The sequence below is a fragment of the Gracilinanus agilis genome, chromosome 2, assembly GCF_016433145.1.
Source record: "Gracilinanus agilis isolate LMUSP501 chromosome 2, AgileGrace, whole genome shotgun sequence".
NCBI classification, from domain to species: domain Eukaryota; kingdom Metazoa; phylum Chordata; class Mammalia; order Didelphimorphia; family Didelphidae; genus Gracilinanus; species Gracilinanus agilis.
Genome location: NC_058131.1, coordinates 336,045,028 through 336,072,627, shown reverse-complemented (window position 1 = coordinate 336,072,627; position 27,600 = coordinate 336,045,028). Strand labels below are relative to the sequence as shown.

Genomic DNA, 27,600 nt, shown 5'->3' with positions numbered 1-27,600 from the left:
TCTTTGAACATTTGTTCATAGAAGAGCCAGTGTCAAAATATTGTTGATTAACAGAGCATTCAAAAAAAGAATTTGGCAGACTTTTTAAAGTCTCCAGCTTAGAGCCAAATTCTCTGTCCTTAGATAATTGTCCATGGTCACATCAGACATACTCTCAAATTGGCCCCATTAATGAGTTATGTGGAAACTCTAGATATGACCCATCCCTCTGAGAAAGGGTCTCCTCCCCTTCCCCACATATACATCCTGGGACAATACAACTTAATCTGAGACCCCAAAACAAAATTTATTTCTCTCTCCTGAAGAAGTGACACATAGATCTCAATAGGAGAGGGGAATAATTCTGGGAGGGAAATTTTGTGGTAGAGTGGAGCAACCAAGCCTACACTTTAATTGACCTAGCAAAATAAGAAAAGAGTCCATCAATATCCTGCGTTCCCTTCAGTGGACTGGCAACTTCAATGAGATGTCATCCTTTAAAACCTGACTCGGGATGATAGAATTGACTTCAAAGGCTTTATTTCTGGAATCGTAGGCTTCTTTCCGGAAGGCAATGAAGTGCCTGCGAAGGACGACTTGGTGGCCATGGATGAAGAATTTGAAAGCGCCCTTTTCTTGGAAGATACAGAGGAAGAATAGAATTGTTTCCTCGAGGCTCCTGATGATGAGACCGATGTCTGCTTTAAAGAAGAAAGGGAGGAGATGTCCGAAGACAGTTTCAAAGAAGATATTGAAGTAATTGAAGAAGTCTTGGATGAAGAATTAAGAGAGGTAGAATAAGAGAGGCTCTGAGACTGCATAGATGCATCAATGGACAGCTGCCTGGGCAAAGCAAGGCTCCTGATGATCTGCTGGGTCACTACCCAAACGTGTTTTTTCTTAGGAATTTTAGTTGTTTTCAGGATGGCCATGTTGGACCGGGTCAAATCTTGTAGCTCTTTGTACGGGAGGCTCCTATAGATCCAAGGAGAGATCTGACCACAAAACAAGAGAGACACAGAATCAGTATAGGGGGCCTAGGGTACAGGGGAGAGTGTTGGGCAATTCTCTTGACTCTGAAGAAAGATGTACCTTTCTTTGGGTATGGTTCAAAGATAGGACACCAAACTGAAAGCAAAGAGATGTACTGTGCTGCAGATTTTGTTTCCTAGGGTAATGATTTGGCTTTTATAACCTTTCAGGACTGTAAGAGCAAAAAATATCCAAAGAAGCTCTTTTTGTGGTGACAAAAAAAATTGAAAACTGCAAGGATACCCATCAATTGAGAAATGGCTAGACAAGTTATGGCTATACTGTTGTGCTGTAAGAAATGATACAGGGAATAATTTCAGGGGGAAAAATTGGGAAGACATTTGCACTGACACAAAGTGAAATAAGCAGATAATTTGAAGAACGATTTATACCAAAACAGCAATATTATTATTTTTTAAACCTTTACCTTCTGCCTTGGAATCAATACTATATATTGATTCCAAGGTAGAAGAGCGGTAAGGGCTAGGCAATGAGGGTTAAGTGACTTGCCCAGGGTCACATAGCTAGGAAGTGTCTGAGGTCAGATTTGAACTTGGAACCTCCTGTCTCTAAGTCCTGGCTCTCAACCCACTGAGTGACCCAGCTGCCCCCCAGAACATCAGTATTATAAAGATATACCTCCAGATAGAGCTGATGGACAGAAATCAAAGTATATGTTAATGTTTTTTTCTTTCTTTTTATTGGTGGGGGAGAGGGAGGGGGGAACATGACTAATGGCAACATTTATTTCACATGACTATAGGTACTTTTAATGGGTTTGGTTTTTCTTATCTACTCAATGGATTAGGGAGTTAGAGAATTCAGAACCAAAAAAATAAAAGAAAATTGAATCAAAAGGAAAAAAAAGAGTGTAACGCCAGGGGGCAGTTGGGTGGCTCAGTGGATAGAGAGCCAGGACTAGAGATAGGAGGTCCCAAGTTCAAATCTGACCTCAGACACTTCCTAGCTATGTGACCCTGGGCAAGTCACCTAACTCAAATTACCATTCTTCTGTCTTGGAACCAATACTTAGTATCAATTCTAAAGCAGAAGGAAAGAGTTTTTAAAAAACACATGTCATGTATAATAAATATCATATTACTTGCCTTCGCCTTCTCAAGGGAGAGAAGAATTTGAAACAAAAAAATTTTAATGAATGTTAAAAAAAATGAATTTACACAAAATCAGGAAATATTTAACAAAATACATTTTTTTTTAATTTTTAAAGGAAAAAAGTATGTGATGCATTTAGAAAGTTTTCTCATTTAGAACTTTGATGGGTGAGCACAGAATAGTATACTTATCAGATCTATGGGAAGGGAAAGATTTTAAAACCAAGCAAGAGTTAGGAAAAAATCACAAAATGTAAAATAAATAATTTTTACTACATTAACTAAAAAGTTTTTGTACAGACAAAACAATGCTACCAAAATTAGAAGGGAAACAACAAATTGGGAAAAAATCTTTATAACAAAAAACTCAGATAAAGGTCTTATTTACTCAAATATACAAGGAGCTAAATCAATTGTACAAAAAAATCAAGCCATCTTCCAATTAATGCAAGGGACATGAATAGGCAATTCTCAGATAAAGAAATCAAAACTATCAATAAGCACATGAGAAAGTCCTAAATCTCTAATAATTAGAGAAATGCAAATCAAAACAACTCAGAGGTATCACACCTCACATCTAGCAGATTGGCTAAAATAACAAGGGAGAGTAATATATATTGGAAGGGATGTGGCAAAATTGGGACATTAATGTATTGCTGGTGGAGTTGTGAACTGATCCAACCATTCTGGATGGCAATTTGGAACTATGCTCAAAAGGCTTTAAAAAACTATCTGCCTTCTGATGCAGCCATAGCACTGCTTAGATTATACCCCAAAGAGATAATAAGGAAAAAAGACTTGTATAAAAATATTTATAGCCACGCTCTTTGTGGTGGCAAAAAATTGAAAAATGAGAGAATGTCCTTCAATTGGGGAATGGCTGAACAAATTGTGGTATCTGTTGGTGATGGAATACTACTGTGCTCAAAGGAATAAAGAACTGGAGGAATTCCATGTGAACTGGAATGACCTCCAGGAATTGATGCAGAGTGAAAGGAACAGATCCAGGAGAACATTGTACACAGAGACTGATACACTGTGGTACAATTGAACATAACAGACTTCTCTACTAATGTAAGTAATGCAAGGATCCAGAGCAAGACTGAGGGACTTATGAGAAGAAAACTGCCACATTCAGAGGAAGAACTGTGGGAGGAGAAACACAGAAGAAAAACAATTGCTTAAACACATGGGCCGTTGGGGATATTATTGGGGATGTAAACACTAAACGATAACTCTAGTCCAACTATCAACAATATGGAATTAGATCTTGATCAATGATACATGTAAAACCCAGTGGAATTGTGCGTCGGCTAAGGGGGGTTGGGGGGGCTTGGGGGAGAGGGAAAGAACATGAAAATTGTAACTAGGAGAAAATATTCAAAATAAAATTTTTAAAAAAGAAATGTGAGGTTATCTTCAACTCTTCTCTTTTCCTCACTTTCATTTCCAATGAGTTACCAAATCCTGATGATTCTACTTCATCTCACCCATCCCTCCACTCTATCTCCTCTGCCACAATTCAAGTCCCTCATTACCCCTCCCTACTACTCTAATAACTTCCTAACAAGTCTTCCCACATCTACTTTCTTCCTTTTCCAAGTCATCTCTTGTACTGCTGCCAGAAAAATGTGTTTCACTCTAGACATATTGCTCCTTTACTCAAAAATCTTCAAAGGCTCCTCCCTATTTCCCATAAAGTCCAATTCCTGGACCTGGCATTCAAGGCCTCCTACAATCTTGATACCAGCCTAACTTTACAGTTTCATCCTGACCAAATAATCTAGTCTCTATCCCCAGAAAACAAGAATTCTCATGCTTTTGTTCACATAATTTATTTCCTATGCTCTCTCCCTAGAATAGTGAGCTCTTATAGGTTCCTGTAGCCACATCTCCACTTTCCAGCTCCTCTCTCTAGGTTGTCTTCCCCCATTAGGTCATTTTCTTTTAAGAAAAAACTATTTTGCTTGCTTGATATTTGTATCCATAACACTCAACACAAAGCCCAAGATATAAAGTAAGTGCTTTATCTATCCGTCTACCCCCCCCTTCCCTACCTGTAGAATTTCTAACTACTCTTAAAACTTCTCCATGAAGTCTTCCCTGATGCTCCTAGTGGTCAATGACCTTACCCACTCCTCAGGTCGTGATTCTGACAAAACTAACTGTGCAACAAGTCACTTCATTTCTCCTGAAATCAAATTCTTGATTTTTTAAATAGGAATAAAAATAAGAATAATGAAAACATGTTGTAAGACTTAAAGGGGGGCAGGGCAGCTGGGTGGCTCAGTGGATTGAGAGTCAGGCCTAGAGATAGGAGGTCCTGGGTTCAAATCTGACCTCAGACATTTCCTACCTGTATGACCCTGGTTAAGTCACTTAACCCCATTTCCTAGTCCTTACCACTCTTCTGCCTTGGAGCCAATACACAGTATTGACTCTAAGACAGAAGGTAAAGGTTTAAAAAAAAAAAAAAAGACTTAAAGGGTTAGGGGCAGTTAGGTGGCTTAATGGATAAAGCACCAGTTCTGAAGATGGGAGGTCCTGGGTTCAAATGTGACCTCAGGCACTTGCTAGCTGGGTGACCCTGAGCAAGTCATTTAACCTCAATTACCTAGCCCTTACTGTTCTTCTGCCTTGGAACCAATACTTAGTATCAATTTTATGACAAAAGTAAGGGCTTCCAGCAAAAAGACTTACAGAGCTAAAGAAATGTGATTTATTTATCCTGTTGGTGGAACTGATGCAACCATTTTGTTTTGTTTTGTTTTTAATTTTAAACCCTTAACTTCTGTGTATTGACTTATAGGTGGAAGATTGGTAAGGGTAGGCAATGGGGGTCAAGTGACTTGCCCAGGGTCACACAGCTGGGAAGTGTCTGAGGCTGGACTTGAACCCAGGACCTCCTGTCTCTAGGCCTGGCTCTCAATCCACTGAGCTACCCAGCTGCCCCTGATGCAACCATTTTGGAGGGCAATTTGGCTTTAAAATTGTGCATAACTCAATATCCAGAGAAAGAACTGTGGAACCAGAAATGCATTAGAAAAATATGTGATCAATCATGTAGTGTGTTAGGGATGTGATTAGGGTTTAGATGTTAAAGGATCACTCTACTGCAAATATGGATAACATAGAAATGGATTTTGAACAATGATATAACCCAATGGAACTGCTTGTTAGCTTTAGGAGGGGGGAGGAGAGAGAAGGAGGGGATTAAGGATCATGAATCATGTAACCATGGAAAAATATTCTAAATAAAAATTTTAAAAAATTTTTTAATTAAAAAATAAAACCGTGCATAACCCTTGATTCAACAAAGTGGTCTACATCCCAAAAAGATTAAAATTTAAAAAGGAAAAGGACTTATTTGTACAAAAATATTTATAGCAGCTCTTTTTGTGGTGACAAAGAATTGGAAATTGAGGGGATGCCCATTCAATTGGGGAATGGTTGAACAAGTTATGATATATGATTGTAATGAAATACTATTGTCCTATAAGAAATGATGAGCAGGATGCTTGCAGAAAAACATGGGGAAACTTATATGAACTGATGCAAAGTTAAGTGAGTAGAACTAGGAAAACATTGTACATATTGTCATCTACATTGGTCATCTAAATATCTGACTATAGCTCTACTAGGAAGCAGAGGAAAAAAATCAAATGATTGTGGAATCCCACTCACATCCAGGTCTAACATTAAATATAACACTCTTTTTTCCTATACTCTCAGAAACTCCTTTCTCCATTCTCCAGTCCCAAGAAAAGCCTGCCATATTGTTAGCTAGACTCTGACCTCTTTTTCCGTCAGAAATCTCAGTGGTGCCACCGTAGTCTCAGATTTGGGTAGCCGTTCCTTCGGTTTATAAGCCCTTCCAATGATGTCACTTCTCTGAAACAATCATAGATATGAAGATTTAAAGCTCAATTCCTAAAGAGGCCCAAAAGCCTATTACAGTGATGGCAAATCTTTTAGAGATGGAATTCATGGCCCTACCTCCTCCCCACCCTACCCCAGGTAACAGGGGAGGGAGGAAGAACTCCTCCTATTGGCTTCTGGGCAGAGGGGCAGGGGAAGTAAGGAATGTCCTCAGGCACATGGAGTAGGGAAGGGGAACAACTCCATCCCGAGTCCCTCTGGCTTTCTAGTAATGAACTCTGGCAGGTCACAGCAGACATGCCCACAGAGAGGACTCTGCATGCCCTTTTTGGCACATATGCCATAGGTTCGTCATTACTGGCTCCACCCCCTCACCAACATCCCAGAAGTTGTCCATTTGTTCCAACTGTCCTCGACCCCCTCGCCAGCTTTGGCAGACCCCAGGATGCTATGTTCAGCCATCTCCCTTAGCTTGGCCATGGCCTCTGGTGACTTGCTATGTAATAGACTCATCAATTCCAGCTGATCCCTCCGCTGCTCTCTTAGGACCTTCGTGTATTCATCTTCTCTGTTAGGGAAAAAAATGACTCAAATTCAGTATATTTTGGCCTACTACTCTCCTCCCCAGCCCAAAGTTGCAGAAAAAGCCAAAAAAAAATGGTCCTCTAAAATATGCCCTAGAGCCATGTTGGCAAATTTATGGGATGTGTTGGGGGGAGGGGTGCTCCCTCCCCCCTTTCCACACAAGGAATTTTTCACATGACCCTCTCCCTCTGCCCAGCAGCCATTCAATGGGAGAGCTTCTTCCCTCCCCTATTTGGGGTAAGGAGGTGACTCACATGCGGCATGAGGGTTACAGTTTGGGCACTGGGTCTCTAAAAGGTTCACCATCATGACCTAGATTCCCCCAAGGGTGCTTTCCCCATAGAAGTCATTCCACTTATTCAAATCTTGCCATCTGGATTCCAAGATTTAACCTCTCCCTCCTCTAAACTGTCTATAACATCTGTTTGATATCAATAATGTACAGGGTTGCATCTAAGTGGCTCAGTGGATTGAGAGCAATGCCTAGATAACAGGAGGTCCTGGGTTCAAATATGACATCAGATCCTTCCTAGCTGTGTGACCCTGGGCAATTTGCTTAACCCCCGTTGCCTAGCTCTTACCGCTCTACTGTCTTGGAACATATACTCGGTATTCATTCTAAGATGGAAGGTGAGAATATAAAAAAAATACTGTGCAGGGAAGGAAGGAAATGATGGTTAAGTTCCTGTGGCTGCTGGTCATGTTTATCTAAGGTGGCAAACACTATATGCACATACAAGGCAAATAACCTAAATATTTCTTGGATTGAGTTGCAAATATAGCAGATTTATAGGTGATTACATTTATTTTTTTTTTTAAACCCTTGTACTTTTCGGTGTATTGTCTCATAGGTGGAAGAGTGGTTAGGGTGGGCAATGGGGTTCAAGTGACTTGCCCAGGGTCACACAGCTGGGAAGTGGCTGAGGCCGGGTTTGAACCTAGGACCTCCTGTCTCTAGGCCTGACTCTCACTCCACTGAGCTACCCAGCTGCCCCCTTGATTACATCTTTTTGTGTGAGGTAGTGCCATAGAGAGCAGGCCTTGGAACCAGGAAGACCTACTGAAGTCTTATCTCTATCTGACACATACTGATTGATTAACTATAAAAGTCACTAATTTATCCAGACCTCAGGCAACTCTAAGACTATAAAGTGCCTTGGTAGAAGGAGTCTCCTCATCCAGGAGTTCCCTATACCAAGAAAGTCACAGATCTAGTCCTTATCCCTATTTATTTTGGAAGAAAAAAGATTCTTTGTTCCACCACAACTTCACCTGTTAGGTGAGAGGATTTGGTAAAATGGTCTCTAAAAAAACCTTCAAGTCTATCTATCTATCTATCCACATATCTATTATATATATATACACATACATATATAGATATATATAATTTTCTAAGGTCCTTCTCCAGCATTGATATTCCATGTTTTAAAGGACCTTCTGGCTGAGACATTCTATAATTCTCAGCCAAACTCCAAGCCAGATCTGCTATTTTAGAAAGGAGAGCCTGTGTGCCATGCCAAATTTGAGGATTTTCTCTGCCACCTTCTTGTTATTTCAAAAAAGTTTGGGATTGGTCTACTTACTTAGAGATATCCTTTAAATCAGTGTCTTCTATTTTCTCTTGGATGGACATTTTTCGTAAGTTTTCCAACTTCCCCACAGGCACAAGCCTTCTCCAAATGTGTAAGCCAAAGGTTCCTGAAATTTAACTTGAATCAGTTCAGTAACTAGAAGTAACAACTGTCCATCCTCTTGCCTCAATCCCTCTCTGCCTCTGAGGAACACCTTATATACTCAGACTTCTTCCCTTAACTTTGTCTCAACTTCATCATTCCTTCTTGATTTAGCTGTCCTGAGAGTGGTCACCAGTCTCTCAACTGAAGCCCTAGAGCTCTGAAAAAAACTAAATCAGAAGTCAAATGACTCCGGCTTTGCTCTAGGTCTTTAGACAAATCATGTAACCGCTTTGGGCTTCAACTTGATATCTGGAAAATTAGGGAAGGTTGATCAAACCAAGATAGTGGAATATGAAAAAGCAATACAACCCAAGTCTCCCACAACTACTCCAACAATGATCTAGGAAGAGTTCCAAACCAGTAGTGATTGAGAAATTGAAAAAGAAACTATAGTGGGTTATCTTTTCCCACCCCGATCAAAATTCAACCTATAAGCAAATGACCAGACAAGAAATAAGGAGTGTGACTGGACCACTGGACTATAGACCCAGTGTCCAGAGCCCTGAGTTAGACCAGCATCACAGGAATGCCAAGATCTAATCCTAGATAGTACAGGGCCCAGACTTGCAGAATGGGGTCTCTCAAAGCAGCTGAGAGCATACTTAGCACATCAGAGCTCAGAGCACAGGGCAAGGGAATGGGGATGCCCAAAGCTATTTATAGACTCAACAATGAGCCCATGTCATCAAGTTTAGGATCTCCAAGAGGGTCTGGGATCATAGTCTCTGCACCCATAGTCCCTTACTGTGGTCACCCAAGGCAAGATCATGGATTCAGTGTTCTGCTGGGGACAGCTATGGAGAGGTGAGTAGAGGGTGTCTCCCACCAGAACTCCCAACTAGGTCAGGAATACCAGGTTGCCCAGAGAGGATTGCTGGAAGAACTAATAAAGAAAAAAGTACAAAGAACTATTTTGATACCAGAGATGCCCAAGTCACAAACTTGCAAAAGAATAACAACACCACACCTAAAAGCAAAGCCTTAAAGAAAAACACAGCTTGTCCACAAAATCAATGCAAATTCCTAAAAGAAATGATGCAAGTGATTTTTTAAAGAGGTTTAAAACTATATTACAAATAAAATGAACATTATAGAGGAAAATATTGGAAAAGGAAAAACTATGGAAGAAGGACTTGGAAAGAGAATTAACAAATTTAAGAAGTACAAAGCTTTGCTCAAGTAAAAGGCATAATAAAAATAAGAATGAATAAAAAAAGGAAAATAATGATCCCAGTAAACAAAAAGAAATTATTAAAATAAAATCAAAAGTTTTAAAAACAGGGGCAGCTGGGTAGCTCAGTGGATTGAGAGCTAGGCCTAGAGATGGGAGGTCCTAGGTTCAAATCTGGCCTCAGACACTTCCCAGCTGTGTGACCCTGGGCAAGTCACTTGACCCCCATTGCCTACCCTTACCACTCTTCCACCTATAAGTCAATACACAGAAGTTAAGGGTTTAAAATAAAAAAAAAAGAAATAAAAAAAAGTTTTAAAAACAGAAGAAAATGTAAGATATCTCACATCAAAAATAACTGACCTAGAAAGCAAATCAAGGGGGAGGAACTTGGGAATTAGAGGACTACCTTAACTTAAATACATGACAAAAAAAAAAAAAAAAGAACTATATAGTGCATTTCAAGAAATCATAAAAGAAAACTGCCCAGACATATTGGAATAAGAAGGCAAAGTGAAAACAGAAAGCATACACTGGAAAAAAAATGGAACCACCGTCAGAATCATACAAAATTAAAACAGCTACCACTCTAAACAAGCAGAGAACGTGTAAGACAAAATAAAGGTTTACAACCAAGAATAATTTACCCACAAAAATTGATTGACATGCTACAATGGGGATAGACTTTTTATTAAATGAACTTTAACATTTCTAAGCATTCTTGTTTAAAAAAGATTGATACTTAATAGAAATTTTGAAATACATAAGCATAAAAGATAAATATAAATGAGCAGACAAGTAAAGCCTTTCTGAAAATAAAAGGCTTGCTTTCTAGTTGAGGGAATGGGAAAATAATACAAGAATCCCCTAAGAACTATAATACATCATCAGTGAGCAAATAGGGAGTAACCTGGAAAACTTTTACTATATTTTGACAATTTTAAAAGAAAAAATTAAAGAAGATGGGGAGAATGCAGTAGGGAGAAAAGGGGGATGAATGAAGGACAAGCTTCTCATAAAATATCATAATAGTACAAGTAAAAGTCATTCAAAATAATGAAGAGGGAGGCAGCTGGGTAGCTCAGTGGAGTGAGAGTCAAGCCTAGAGACGGGAGGTCCTAGGTTCAAATCTGGCCTCAGACATTTCCCAGCTGTGTGACCCTGGGCAAGTCACTTGACCCCCATATTGCCCACCCTTACCACTCCTTCCACCTAGAAGCCAATACACAGAAGGTAAGGGTTTAAAAAACAAAAAAAAAAAAAAATAAGAGGGAGGGTATCACTTGAACCTCAATTTCATCTAAACTCATCAAAGGAGGGTAGAATACACATACATAAAGCATACATACACAAATAAAGAGTTTGCTGTAGTAATGCATTCAATTCAATAGGGAAACAGGAAGAAATAGAGAGAGGAAAGGTGGTAAATGAAAGAGAAGGTTTAAGATTAGTTATAAGCAAAACAAATTGGTTTGGGGGGGGGGGTGGAACATGGTCATGAGAAATTTAAAAGGAAAGAAAGAATAAGATCATGTAACTGGGGCCTGGGGGAAAGGAAGATAAGAAGGGACAGAGAAGTAGAAACTGTTTGCATCAAGTATAAATCAGTAGTGCTAATTACACTCTTCTATGTAAAGATCAGTCAGGGAGCAAAGAGAGAAAAAATATATAAAATGGGATGGAGGGAAATATACAAAATGTAAATTTTTTTTGCAAAGACAAACCAATATAGCCAAGATTAGAAAGAAGACAGTTAACTGGGTAAACTATTTTCGGCAAGTTTCTCTCATAAAGGTCTCATTTCCAAGATGAATAAACCATTCCCCAATTTCTAAATGGCCAAAAGAATAGGCAGTTCTCAAGACAGAAAATGCAAACCTGTTTTGAAAATGGTGAAATGTCCTGCATATATGTAAGATGTTAAGAACCCCTTCAAGAGACAAAACTAAGAAAAAGGAAGTCCTCCCACACACACACATTCCTCCCAAAAGAGTCATACAAACTCACTTCCAAGAAAAACAGAAATAACTTGGGATTCAAAAGGACTCAAAGGCTGAACATATTAAGTAGTGTATTAATATAATGAAATATTATTGTGCCATAAGAAATGATGAAAGGAATTATTTTAGACAAACCTGAAAAGACATATATAAACTGAAGTATAGAATCGGGAGACTAGTTTATAGCTGTTTAACTTTGAAAGAATGAAGAACTTTGATCAATGAAATAAATGACTGACCATGATTCCAGAGGTCTGATAATGAAACAAGAGTACCCACTCCCCTCCTGACAAAGAAATGACAGGCTCAAAATGTAGAATAAAATATGCATTTTTGACACAGACAATTCAGAAATATTTTGGGGGGTTTTATACATATTTGTTACAAGAGTTTCCTTTTTCTTTTTTTTTTAGGAGAGTGGGAAGATAAAATAAAATTCTTGTCAATTAAAAAATAAAAGATCCCCCACAAAAATATCCATACCAATAGCCTCGCCAAAGACCGTCCAGGCCTTGACATTAAAGTCTGCACCAGCACTGATGATCACATGGAAACGGTCCCCAAAGACAATATCAGTCACACCCCCCTTATGAGACCGCCAGGAGATTAGGAGCTCTGGAGGAATTAGGGAAACGGCATGACAGCCATTGACCTATGGGAGACAGATCAGATTCATAGTTCATAAAACATTAGTGATATAAGGGGTCTTTAAAAATCATCTTGTCTAATGCCTTTGTTTTGCAAAAACAGGGGAAATGGAAGCCCAGAGGGATAAGTTCCTTTAATTTAAAAAAATTTTAATGATATTGAAGTCAGCATTGATTTTTAAAAATATCATCATGGGGCATCTAGGTGGCTCAGTGAATAAAGAGCCAGGCCTAGAGAGAGAAGGTTGTGGGTTCAAATTCAACTTCAAATACTTCCCAGCTGTGTGACCCTGGACAAGTCACTTAACCCCCATCACCTAGCCTTTATCATTCTTCTACCTTAGAACAAATACACAATATTGATTCTAAGACAGGAGATAAAAGTTGTTGGTTTTTTTTAAACACATCATTCAAAAACCATTGGCCTGAATCATGTAACCATGGAAAATTTTTCTAAAAAATAAAATATTTTTAAAAAATCATTGACCCGACTCTACCAGCTCACTGGGTAAAGTGACCTTGTACAATTCATCCATTCTACTAGACTTTGGTGTTCTTATCTGTAAAATGGAGAGATAACCCATACTCACTCACCAGGGTTTGTTTTATTTGTTTTCACCAAATTTTTTACAAAGATAAAACACTAGATTGAATATTTCTTGGGAAGAGGAACTTTGTTTTATCTACTTTGAATCACATAGTAAACATTTAATATTTGTTCAGTCAACACACATTTATAAATGCCTACTATATCCTAAGCATTTTGCTAAACATAGGGAACAAAGACACAATAATTAAATACAGTCCCTGACCCTCAAGAAACTTACACTTGTTAAATGAAAGAATGAAATTATATAATAGAATTAAACATATCTGGAAAGTAAAACTTCTAAAAGTTAAATCATCTAAAATAAAATATCTAGTGTTTGCTAATACAAAGAAATTATGCTAAACTAAATATGTGTCCTGAAAAAGAAATTATTTATTAACTAGATACAAAATCTGGAAAAACTAGAAAATTGATAAGTGGACCCACTAAACCCACTGTCCAAAAATCCTTTATGTATTTAACATGTAATTTATTGTGTAATATGTAATATTATTATTGCATATATATAATGTGTATCTATTGTGTATATGTAATAAAACATGTAATATGTAATTATTATGTAACAGGTAAATTAGAAAGTAATGACTCATATTTTTGGTTGGTTGTTTTTTTTTTAAAGACTAGGTCACCCTAGCTTCCCTGGGCTGGAAGTATAGGGGCTGCCCAGAGATGAGATCCCACTAGAGATTAGGCACAGGAGCTTTGACCTGCTCTGTTTTCTAGCCCTGCTCAATGCACCTACCTTGGGCAGCCTGGGAGTTCCCCATAGGGATGCCAAACTTAGTATGTAGCTCAGCATTCCCCAAGCTTAAGAGCTCTGCCAGTCTCAGCCTAAGCTTCCCCAGTAGTGGGGATTATAGGAAGGCACCACTATGCCCAGAAACTATTCACTTTCTTTTTTTTTTTTTATTAACCCTCACTCTTTGTAACAACTCTTAGAAGGGTGGGGCTAGGTGACTTTCCCAGGATCACACCGCTAGGACATGCCTGTGTCAAATTTGAACCCAGGATCTCCTGTCTCTAGGTCTGGTGTTGTATGGTACTACCTTGCGTCCCCTGAAACTATTCACTTTCCAAAAAGGTTCCCTAGAAGGAGCCAGCTCTATAGGATCTCCAGATAGCAACACACTGTTACTGAATTGAAATTCACTAAAAAATATTTAACTGAGTATTTTTATATCCATTTTAGAACTGAATCCTCCCTGATCCGTGAAATAGTCAAGGCAAGGTTTCCATACCTATTTCACAGTTAAGCAATATGAGATTTCCTAGGAATTAAATGATTTATGCAAAGTCCCCAAGCAAGTAAGCACTGATTAGAACTCCATGTTAGGTCTTCTGAAGCTGACTATGGATTCTTTTTCTATTATGCCCTTGTTTCTCACCTTACTCACTATTTTATAGAGAGTCTAGAAGAGAAAGGATAATGTACATACAATCGGTTATTCATAAATGTTCGACAAAATGATGGGGAAACTCAAAGCTCTGAAGATTTTTAATAATGATAATAATTTAATAAATAATATTTTATGATGACAGTAATTTATATAGCACTTACTACACACCAATCATTGTGCTAAGCACTTCAAAATCATCTCTTTTGAACACCCACATCAATCTTGGGAGGCAATGGCTATTATCCCTATTTTATAGTTGAAGAAATGGAGGCAAACAAAAGTTAAGTAAGTTGGCCAAGCATCCAAGTTCAAATTTGAACTCAGGAATTTCTGACTCCAGGCTAGAGGCTTTATCCATTGCTCATTAAGCTGCCCTGATTTAGTCAATCAATAGAAAAAATAAAATTCAATTTATAAAATTCAATTTACAAAAAGCCATTCAGGCATCTGTCTTTACTTCAGTTTCAAGAATCTAGGATTACATAGATTCCTAACCAGAAAGAAGTCTGGTTAACAGAATTCCTGTAACAGATGATTTGCAATATGTATAGGGAATGCCCAGCAACTGGGGAATGCCTAAACAAATTATGTTAAATGAATATAACAGAATACTATCATATAGTAAGAATTAACCAAAGAGGAGGTTTCAGAGAAACATGGGAAGACTTCAGTGAAGTTACATAGAATAAAGTAAATAGAACCAAGAGAATAGTTTATACCATTAACAACAACATTATAAAAGCTAACAGCTTAGGGGGGCAGCTGGGTGGCTCAGTGGATTGAGAGTCAGGCCTAGAGATGGGAGGTCCTGAGTTCAAATCTGATCTCAGTCACTTCCCAGGTGTGTGACCCTGGGCAAGTCACTTGACCGCCAGTGCCTGGCCCTTACCACTCTTCTGCCTTGGAACCAATACACAGTATTGACTCTAAGACAGAAAGTAAGGGTTTTGGTTTTTCTTTTTTTTAATAAATAAATAAAAATTTTAAAAAAACTAGCAGCTTTGAAAGACAAGAATTAAATCAAATGTAATGACCAGTCATGATCCCAGGGCTGTAGTGATGAAGAATGCTGACCATCTGACAAAGAAATGATGAACTAAATATGTAGAGCAAACTAAATATGCAAAACAAGACTTTTTTTTAACATGGTCTAAGTAGGAATTTGTTTACTTGACTAGGCATATTTCTCACAAAAGTCTTGTTACCCCACATCTCAAAGGGTTGGGGAAAGGGAGAAGAAAGAAAAAATACTTATTAAATGAAAAAAAGTAAAACATTTTAAATAATGACAATAATAGCAATACATAATAATTTAAAGTTTTTAAGGTACCTAGGCAAAATTTATATAAATATGGGCAACTGGTCATGAGAAACAAAGGAACTAGAATTCCAAACATCCACCTTTTTCTATCCCCATCCTTAGCACCTCAAAGGGAACTGAAACACTTTCCTATCAAGGGGACGCTAGGGAATATTCATCCAGAATCCCTCCTACCTCCTCTTCAGGTGTCAAGGGTTCAGGCTGTTTTTCCTCTTCATTCTCTGCAGAAATTAACTTCCGGTAAGTATTTTCCTGAGCTTCTTTATCTTCCCAGACAGGGGATAACTTCTGTTCACTGGCTGGCCTACAGTACTCCTTGATGTCCCAGATCTAAGATCAGAGATTAGGTTAGTGATCCTGCTTGAAGCCAAAGAATGTTATAGATTATGAATATATTTATTCTTTATTGTGTTTGTTATAATTATCTTTAATAATCATTATATTATTCGTATATATTCTATTGTTATTGTCCAGTGGTTCATTCCTGTCTGACTCTTCATGATATATACATATATGATGATAGCGATCCATGGAATTTTCTTAGCAAGGATACTGGAGTGGTTTGCCATTTCCTTCTCCACTGGATCCTGTGGATCCTTTTGTCAGGCAATCAGAGGTTAAGTGACTCACCTAGGGTCACCCTGCTAGGAAGCATCTGAGGCTAGATTTAAACTCAGGACTTCCTGACTGCAAACCCGATGCTCTTTAACCACTGAATCACAGCTGTGTTTTGATACATTATATATAATGTTAGTATTATCTCATGGCCAGGTAACAAGAGTTAACCAATGGAAGAGTCAGTGTAAGGTAGCCTCGTCCATAGCAGCCATTCCTACCTACATTGTGGGTAATTACTAGATAAACCCTAAATTTTTCTCTTGCTGAGGACTGGAAATACCTGACATCGCTCAACTCAAAAATTGCCATGGTAGAGTTTAACGTATCGGATCTCCCTGAGCCTGGGCTGGCTCCGGGCTTCCACTCTGATCCGTTTCTTTTCCTCTTTCCTCGCTTCTCCATCTCCTGCTTGGTTCTTTTCTGCTGCCTCCCTCCCAACTTGCCCCCTTTCAAGGCTGGGGTCAAACAACGCTACTCTGGACAGTTTGCTTTCAGGCGAAGTCTGAAACCCCTTGGGGCTGAACGATGCTTGAAAGGGGGCTGCCTACACACAGCTCTGTTCCCTTGCTCTCTGCATAACCCCTTTATAGGGAAAGCTGTGAAAAGGCTGGTGACGTTCTCCCCCAAGACAAAACATCTTAAGAGTCCCTTGAAAAAGTCACTTAAGATTGACTTAACATCTTCCAAAACCTAGTACAGGCAGCAAAGTAAACATGAGCAATTGGAAGAATGATGATGACTAGGTAGCCACGTTGAGGTGTCCTTCACAGCAAATATACATCGATAGTACATGCAAGGAGCCGCTAGGTAGCTCAGCAGATTGAGAGCCAGGAGGAAGTGCTGGGTTCAAATGTGGCCTCAGACACCTGCTAGTTGTGTGACTCCAGGCAAGTCCCTTAACTCCATGGCCGAGCCCTCGGCACTCTTCTGCCCTGGAACCAGCACACAATGTTGATTCGAAGACAGAAGGTCAGGGTTTTTTTAAAGAGTACATGCAACACACTTAGCCCAGGGCACATGTCTGTGGCAGGCTGCTTCAGACTGCCTGTTTACCTGTACCTATCATGCAGTATACATCCCTATCCATAGGACACAAGCAAATATGCACTAGAGCAAACAATGCAAACTAGGGATATTCCAGCAGTGGGTCTTTAAAATAACAGCATGTGCAAGCATTCATTTATACTCAAAAGAATGGCAACAGAATGCATAACAAAGTGACAAATGTAGCTACATGACATGATAAAGCAGTGTCAGAGCCCATGGTGTGTATGTAGCAACTAGTGTGTACGTCACAGATGTGTGCAATAATGAGCAAGACACACATGACATCGGTGGGAACAGAATTATCGTCTGGCTACATGTGTAACTGGGCAGCCAGGTGGTGCCGTGGAGAGCTCCTTCAACCAAATACAGTTATCTTGTACATGTCTTGTATTTAATCAACCAACAAAAAATTATGACTTATTTATACATCGAGCACTGTGCTAATCACTGGGGAAATAAAGGCAAAAAAAAGTCTTTTTTTTTTTAACCATTCCCTTCTGTCTGAGAGTCAATACTAAGTATTGGTTCCAAGGCAGAAGAGCTGTAAGGACTAGACAATAGGGATTAAGTGACTTGCCCAGGGTGGCACAGCTAGAAAGTGTCTGATTTGATTTGAAGCCAGAGCCTCTCAACTCCAGGCCTGGCTCTCTATCCACTGAGCCACAAAGCTGCCTTACAAAAACGATTCTTGCCCTTGAGCACAATCTAGTTTTTATCTATCTGTGCCCTAGATCTAGTACAATGATTAGCACAAAGTAGGAGTTTAAAAAGTGGTTGTTGAGTGAATGAATGTATAAAGAACTGGGACATAAGAAAGGGGCTGGCCTTGGCAAGAGAAGCACTGGGGGGAAGAGACCCAGAATAAATGAAAGGAATCTCTTCGATCCCTTAGCCCTAACAGAAGCCCCCACTCACCTTGATGTACCCTTTAGAGTCCCCCGTTACCAGAATCCAGTCCTTCTCATCGCTGGCCATAGCACCAACCACCGAGTCCTGGTTCTCATTACCTGCTGGCCTGAATTTTCCCAGCATGCCCCCTTTGTCATGAATCGACCAGGCATAAATAATGCCATTGCCCCCACTGCTCAGAAGGGTGGCTGTTCGAGGGGTCCGCTGCCGAGTGGGCAGGAAGATGATCTGCAAGAGAGGAAGGCTCTTAGCTCAGGGCATCTGCTGTCTCTCTGTGCCCGTCGGAGCCTCTGCGGCACCGACTCGGACACACAGAGAGACAGACGCCAACCACAGTAAGAAGGGCACAAACACTCACACGCACCCCAAGGTAGTACACGCACACTCAGCACTGTGTAAATGAAATTAACTCTAGCCCACCTTCCTCAGGGGGAGTGGAGATAATTTAATCTAGATGCCTAGGGTAAGTAGATTTTTGACTATGAATGGGCTAGAGCTAATTTCATTTACACAGCACAGAGACACAAATAGCCGCAGGAGCCACACCAGTGACACACACACACACACACACACGCACACATGCACACACACACACACACCATAACATGCAGCAAGACAGGCACAACCATACACAGACAATCCAAAAACACAGCAAGAAAAGCATGCACAACCACAGACGCCACATTATACACACGCACACACACGCACACACATGCACACACACACAGCTCAAGAGGCTCCCAGACACAAAGTACAGACGCCAAAGGCAAGGAGAGAGGCAGCTCTATCTACAGAGATACACGCACACAGCTACATGTGCAGGAGAAATAACGACAGCAAGAGGAACACATATGAATACACAGACATACGGACAACAAAAATACACACAAACACAGCCAAACACGGCAGGAGAAACACATGCAACAAGAAAAGTACAAAAGCCACAACCAACAAGAGAAGGAAAGAGCTACGCACCCAGGGAGACACACATGCACAGAGATATGTGGGTGGCAAGAGAGACGTATGTAGCTACACACACAAGGAAATGTACATAGTTACACCTGCAATAAGGAGGGTACACACGCAGAAAAGAGAGACAATCGAGATAGACACACAGGCAGCAAGAGAGGGATCGAGAGGCACACAATCACCCATGCATCAGGAAACATACGTGTATGTACATGCAGCTGTGCACTCAGCAAGATTCTTCTATATAGAGCCACACATGCATCAAGAGGCCCACATGTATGCACAAAGCCACACATGCAGCAAGAGTGAGGCACACATATGCATCAGCACACATGCAACAAAAGTGATACACAGCCACACATAGAACAAAAGAAGCAGAGCCACGCAGGCAGCAAAACAGACACAAACACACAGCAAGAGGGGTGTTGGGTGCACACGTACACGCAGCAATATATGAAACGGGAAGTGCACACATACACCCAGCCACACGTGTAACAAGAGGGACAAACAGCCACATTACAGCAAGTGAGCCACAAAGTCATGCATGCAACAGGGTCACTCGTGCCACAAGAGAAGCAGCCCGAAAAAGTCATGCATGCAACAAGAGACACGCAGAGAGGCACGCAAGGTTTGCTCTATATGTGTATGTCTCCTACTGCAAGCGAGACTATAGGTATGTGCAGGTCTCTGGCAGTGTTTAGGTGTGCCTCTCGTTGCATGTGTCACCCTAGGATCTCTCATACATGCAACAAGAGAGATACACATGGACACACACATACACAGGCACGCAATGAGAGCTTTGTATAAACATAACCAGACATAGAGCTAGAGAAATATGCACATAAACACACACACATACACAGATTCACAGAAACAGCAAGAGATACACATGCATAAATACAGTCCCATACGGCAAGAGATATACACACATACAAAGCCCCAAAGCAGCAAGATACACACATGTATGACATAGAAGCATGCAAAAACACATGTAGCAAGAGACACACAGACACACTGCCACACATGCAACAAGAGATACACACAGAGGCAGCTGGGTGGCTCAGTGAATTGAGAGCCAGGCCCAGAGACAGGAGGTCCTGGGTTCAAATTTGGCCTCAGACACTTCCCAGCTGTGTGACCCTGGGCAAGTCACTTGACCCCCATTGCCTAGCTCTTACTGCTCTTCTGCCTTGGAATCAATATAGAGTATTTATTCTAAGATGGAAAGCAAGGGTTAAAAAATAAAAAGGACACACACAAACATAAACACATTTACACAGGCAGCAAGGGAGACATACTACCACACATGCCATAAGAGATACATGCATAAATATAACCACATATGAAGCAAGAGACACATACGTAGACATATAGGAAAAAACATACAAACAGCCACACTTACACATCCAAAGAGGCACAGGCATACACATATCTGTACTGCAGCAACCTAGACATGTAAGCATTGTCACATGTATAGCATGGTGTATACACTTAGAGACAGAGATACACCCAGAGGCAGCCACCCCTACAGCACAGAAGCACAACCATAGCCCTGGCCACCCGCGCCATCAGAGGCACACAGAAATACAGCCGCCTACGCGTGAAAGGATACATATATACACACAGCCACACATGCAAGAGATGCACACATCCACGTCACCACAAGTGTGGCAGGAGAAGCAAGCAAAAACACAGCCACGCACACAGGATGAGAGGCAAAAGGGAAACCCTCAGACACAAAGCAACCCATTCTGCAAGAGCAGCAGCACATACAGGCAGCAAAGAAGGGACAAGGCATGACCCAGGCAGTGAGGGAGGCCCAGGCACAGCCACGTGGAGGGGTGCACACATACCCCCAGACACCCAGGCAGCAAAAGACACCTTTAATGAAGTCACATACCCAACGAGAGAAGCATGTGAACACACACACACGCGCACACACTCTTATATACGCAGTCATACATGGAGCCAGAGGCACACCTAGAAACAGACTAAACTACACATACAGCAAGAGAGACACACACTTTACACACACACCCACAGGCAAGAGTATCACATATTCACACACATAGCAAGAGGGGTACAAATACAGCAAAATACGGACACACACACACAAAGCCACGTATCCAGCAAGAGAGGCACACACACACAGCATCACAAACCACACTCAGTGCAAAACACACACATATACACAGCTCCATATATAATGGAGCAAGAGACACACCTAGAAACAGAGCCACATAAACACATACAGAAGGAGACACATCCACAGCCCTGCAAGCCAGGGGGACAAGACAAGCACACATAGACACACAGCCATGGAAGCCACAAACAGAAAAAGTGTTTGTGCATGTACATCCTCAGTAATATCACAGCATATCAAGAGTTGCATTCAGCCAGAGAAAGACATGTTCAGTCACATACATGGCTACATAAGCATATCAAGAGGTACCCCCCCACACACACACACACACAGCCTCCTCATGGCAATACACTGCAAACAAACAGACATATCCAGAAACTAAAAGACAGGCACACACCCAGAGACACAACTCAGAGACCAGCAGACATATCTATCCAGAGACATTCATATCCCCAGACACAGATGGATATACACAAGATATGCTCAAATCCTGAAGCAGCAACAAAGACAGACATATAAACATCAATATCCTGACATTCCTATGGACAGAAGACAACACACTCAGTCCCTGCCCCAAAGGAACTTACAATCTAAGGAGAAAGACAACAAGCAAACATGTACAAATGAGCTATTCACAGGAAAAATAGGAAATGATTAAGAGGAAAGGCACTTAAAATGTAGAGGAACTGGGAACGGTCAAGAAAGAAAAACACCAGAAACAAAAGACAGACCCAACCATACACTCACAGACAGACAGAAACCCAGAAACATATATATCCAAAACTAGACACATATCCAAAGACAGATATACACACATATACAATGACACCTAGAGATGCTCATACAAAGCCAGAGGTAGAATTCCACACACACCAATACATATACACATATACACCCAAAGATGCATACAGAGACATAGAAAAAGAATTAACAAGCCACAAAAATATTAGGTGGCAGGGTGACAATGAGAATTAAAAAAAAAAAAACAACAACAAAACAGAAGCAGACACACTGAAACACCCAGAGAATACACCAAGAGATAGTCACACATATCTAAAGACATCTATTCTCTTTATTAGCAGAGAAAATTATTACTCTATACTCCATGCCATGAGAGGGGCAGAGTTGTTGAGATCATAGGAGATAGGAGATTTCAGGTTCTCTTCAAAAAGAGTGCCCAGAGAGAGAGAAAGAATTTTGAAAAAAACAACTGAGAAGCAATCACCTCAAGCACATCCCTGATTTCCAGCTTGCTGACTTAAATACTTCAGGAATTTTTCCTCTTTAAGAGAAGTGGGCTCTCTCTCCCTCTCTCTCCTCCCCCCTCCCCAATCAGGGACATGGTCTGGTCAACATTCCTCTACATGTCAGCTTTTTCCTGAAGTCTTCCAAATAGAGTCTGGGACAGAACCAGAACTCTCTTCTTTCAAGCTCTGGACAACTACACCATTCACACAGGCACAGAGTGTAGAATCATCGTTCTCTCCACTAGTAAGAAAAGACTTATGTGAACATTCAGATAAGACTCACAGTGACAAGAGACAGAAATAGATACACACAAGCATACAGTGAGACACACAGCCAAGGAGACCCTATGAAACATATAAGTAACACACAGTATACCACACAAACGACCCCAGAGAGATCCCCACAGAAAAACCTCTATAGCCAAACACTGACACTCATATCCCACACAGAGGCAAACCCACATAGTCAGACATAAGCACACAGAGAAAGATGCAAAGATACACACAAAGATACATACCTGGTTACAGAGACCCACAACCACACAGAAAGATACTCAGAAATCCAATTATACCCATATAGAAAGCCACAGAGAAAAATAAATTCACAAATATATATACACGGCAAGATATTCCCACAGCTGGACACACAAAAACCCACTCAGTCACAAGCACAGAGAATCACAGCCACACCAAGATAGACACCCACAAGCACAGGCACACAGATGCAGCCACATACACATTGAGGAAACATGCTGCAAATCACAACAAAAGAGACAGATACCAAAGATACACAAGCCAGAGCAATCCACACACAGAGAAAAACAGTTCCAGACATACGAGAAATACTCACACAAGGCAGATACACACAGTTACACATAAGGATGTATATAGCAAGAAAGAAAAACAAAGTGAGATATGTGCATACTTCCCAGAGACATCCATATACATGCCAGTGGCAAATATATAGAGCTAAGAAATGAGTGTCAAATGTGAGGACAAGTAAGCCAGAATAACTAGATCAGAAAATGCATTTTTCTTGTTTAGTGATTTTTAAAGTCATGTCTAACTCTTTATGACACTATTTGGGGGTTTTCTTGGCAAAGATCCTAAAGTGGTTTGCCATTTCCTCCTTCATATCATTTTATGGTTGAAGAAACTGAGGCAAATAGGGTTAAATGGCTTGGCCAGGGTCACACAACTAACTTGCCTGAGGCCAGATTTGAATTTAGAAAGCTGAATTTAAGGATTCTGATTCCATGACCAACGCTCTACTATAATCACCTAACTGCTCTCATAGAATGTGTAGAAGAGTATAAAATGAAAAAAAAAACTGTGAAAAGTAGGAAAGGAATAGGTTGTAAAGGAGGATTTTTATGATCCTGGTGATTGACAGGGAACCACGAAGAGTTTATTGGATGTAAGAGGGAGGTGGTGATATGGTCTGAGAACCAGAAAGGGAAGGACTTTTCCCAAGGCCATACTACTAATAAGTGACCTAACTCTTATCTTCTCCTTCCTCTGTTCCTATATCTTCCTAGAAATAGTTCTACCTTTGAAGATTTGCATTAGAAGCAGACAGCGAATAGAGCTCAGGACTTGGTTGGGGCCTATATGTTTGGACATACTTTCATAAAATTATTTTGGCAGTTTTGTGGGAGTATCAGAGGAGGGAAAGAGTTGAGACGGAGACCAATTTAGAAAGCTATTGCAGTATTCCAGGTGAGAGAATTTTTAAAAATTTTAAAGTGAGGGGGGCTGTATAAATAAACAGGTAGAGATGAGAGAACTTGTGGAGACAAAAATAACAAGACTTAGCTACAATAATAACTGGATCTGTGGGGTGAGGACAGAACCTGCGAGAACACTACCACTGAGTGGAGGAAACTGAGGAATAGTCAAGAAAGTGGAAAGAAAAATAGGAAATAGCAGAATCATGAAAACCTAGAGGAGAGAGTATCTAAAAGGGGATATTAGGCAGTATCAAAGGCTACAGAGATATCGAGAGGAGGATAAAGAAAATATCACATATACGCACATAAGAACAGCCTCACGCTTCTATGACTCTCCCAAACACATACAGGCTCACATACATATCAAGTCACACACAAAACAACAGCCATATCTCAGTCACACAAACAGAGCCAAAGTCTCACATACAACCACAGAACAAACTTAGAGTCACACACACAACCACAACCCAGCCTCACACACATTCATACACACAATCACAGCACAGCTTCAAACATGGATAACCATAAACATAAACCACACACCAGCTTCACATATACGGAGTCTCGTGCAATCATAGCACAGCCTGACACAATTGATCAAGTCACACATACATGCAGCCAGAGGTGAATCTCACACATTATATCTCACACAGCAGTATAATCTCACAGTCACACACACACACAATAAAAAAAATCCTCACAGATTCACACATACAAAACCAAAGCCTCACACACAGCGTCAGAACAAACTTGCCGTTTCACCCAACTCCACCCAGTCTCATGCACACAGAGCACAGCCTTGAACAGAGATTAACAGACAACCACAGAACAACTTCCTACATACTGCTCCCCAGTCACAGCAGTCTAACATACATATCAAGTCACACATTCACAGAAGAGTCACACTCAACCACAATATAATTTCATATCATCACACCTACAGCAACAAAGTCTCAGAATCACACACTGCCACAGCAGAGTCAAACATACATATAGTCACACAGGCAACCACAGCCCAATCTCCCATAGTCACACACATGAAACCAAGTTTCAGTCATACACACTGTCACAACACAGCTTCACGTATGACAACATACAAGCAAAGACCCTTATACCCAAAGCGAAATTTAGTCATAACCACAGTACAGTAGAGCTGCACGTGTGGAGTCACAGACAATACAGAACAGCTTCATACATATCGAGCCCTCCCAAACACAACATAGTCTGACATAAGTATCACACACAGAGCCACAGAAGAGCCTCACACACATACACACACATCTACAAGACAATCTCACAGTCACACATATAACAACAGCATATCATCACACACACCAAGTCACAGGCAGACAATCGTAGCACAATCTCAGTCACACAGAAAGCTACAACAATCTCACACACAAACTGAAAACAACTTCATATAGTCTCGCACAAAACCACACATGGACTCCCACAGAGTCATATATTCAAACACAGCACAGACTCACACATATCATCACAACACAGAAAACCCTCATACAAAACCGCATCACAGAAAGTCACACACACAACCATAGCATAACCTCCCACATGGATTCACATAAACAACCACATAATAGCTTCATAGGTAGTGAGTTCAAAATAACCACAGCACAGGCTAACACATATTTAGTCACTCAAATATAGCCCAGTCTACTATACATATCAAGTCACACAGACAACCACAATACAGTCTCAGGCACAGTCATACACACAATCATAGCATAGCTTCACACATATCATCACACAACCACAGAACACCCTCACACAACCATAGCACAACTTCACAAAGTCACACGAAATCACAGAAGTTACATATATGCTGAGACCTACACAATCATGGAACAATCTAGCACACCGAGAACCCCATAATCATAGCACAGTCTAATACATTTATCACATCACATACATACACAATCACAAAAGAATCACCTATAATAGCACTATCTCACATAATCACAATAGCCTCACAGAGTTACACACACAACTACATTATAGCCCAATACATATTGAGTCATACATACACAACCAAGGGCCAATCATAAAGTCACAAGCAAAACCACAATAGTCACACACAATCAAAGAACCATCTCACAGAATCAAACACTACTACAAAACATTTTCATACATACACACAATCACAACATACCTCCATACACATCATCACACAACCACAGAAGACCCTCACACACAACCAAAGCACAATCTAAAACACAATTGAATCCAACATAACCAAACACAGTCTAACACACTTACCAAGCCACACACACACAACTACAAAAGAATCTCACCCACAATAGCACCATCTCACATAACCCCACACAATCATAACACATTCTCACAGTTACACATACAACTACAGCACACCCTAACACATGTTAAGTCACACATACACAACCATGGGCCAATCAGACAGTCACAAACAAAACCACAACAGTCACATACACACTCTCACAGAATCACACACAACTACAAAACAGCCTCACACATATACACAATCATAGCATAGGTTCACACATAATATCACACAACCACAGAAGACCCACACACAAAACCAAAGCACAACTTCAAATGAAGTCACACAATCGTATCACAATCTAACATATCAAATCACAACCATAGACCAGTCCCACAAAAACACACACAAAAATGATCTTACATAATATCACACACACATACACATGCTTGCACGAACACAACAGAATCACACTCAAGCAGAGCAGAAGCTAACAAATATAACGAGTTACACAAACAGCCTAACTGCACAGTCACTCACACAAAACCTAATGTAGTCACACACATGCACTCGCACACACATGTTAAGAACAGCTTCACACAGCCATAAATGCAACCACAGCATAGCTTCATACATGTTATCACATAGACAACAATCATTTCATATATACTGAATTCTTATACAACCACAGTATTATGTGTTTCTTTGGTTGTGTATGACTTGATATGTGTTTTAGGCCTTGCTGTGATTGTGTGACAATATATATGTTAAACAGTACAATGATTACATGGAAAGTAAGTATCATAAAATAGTTCTGTGGTTGTCTGTGTGATTCTAAACGTGAGACTATGCTGCAGTTGTGTGTGAATGTGTGTAAGATTCTGTGGGAAGTTATGCTGTGGTTGTGTGTAAGAATTTTGTGTAATTTTGTGATAGTATTCTATTGTGTTTGTGTTTATGTGAGGCTCTTCTGTGATTGTGGCATAGTCACACAATAAAATTATATAGTCTAACATACATGTTAAGTCACATACAACAAGAGAAACACCTTATACACATAATCATACCATGATCTCACATTCACAATACGCATCCACAACAGAGAGTGACACACATACACAGCACATATCAGGTCACATACAACCACAGAAGAGCCTCACACAAGTACAGCCACAACAGTCACACAAAATCACAACACAGCCTAATATATCAAG

The 27,600-nt window shown here is 40.3% G+C and overlaps 1 protein-coding gene across 1 annotated transcript in view; it reads right to left on the bottom strand.

Annotated features, from left to right (window-relative positions):
- Positions 1–265: 265 nt before the first annotated feature.
- EFCAB8 (EF-hand calcium binding domain 8) overlaps positions 266–27,600 on the bottom strand; it is a 122,846-nt gene continuing 95,511 nt past the window's right edge. The window contains exons 20-26 of the mRNA XM_044659787.1: positions 18,050–18,271; positions 15,644–15,799; positions 11,978–12,146; positions 8,171–8,285; positions 6,378–6,570; positions 5,919–6,014; positions 266–974 (exon numbers count right to left, since the gene is read on the bottom strand). Coding sequence (XP_044515722.1) covers positions 477–974; positions 5,919–6,014; positions 6,378–6,570; positions 8,171–8,285; positions 11,978–12,146; positions 15,644–15,799; positions 18,050–18,271 — 1,449 coding nt within the window. The 3' untranslated portion in view covers positions 266–476. The remainder of the gene's footprint in view (positions 975–5,918; positions 6,015–6,377; positions 6,571–8,170; positions 8,286–11,977; positions 12,147–15,643; positions 15,800–18,049; positions 18,272–27,600) is intronic.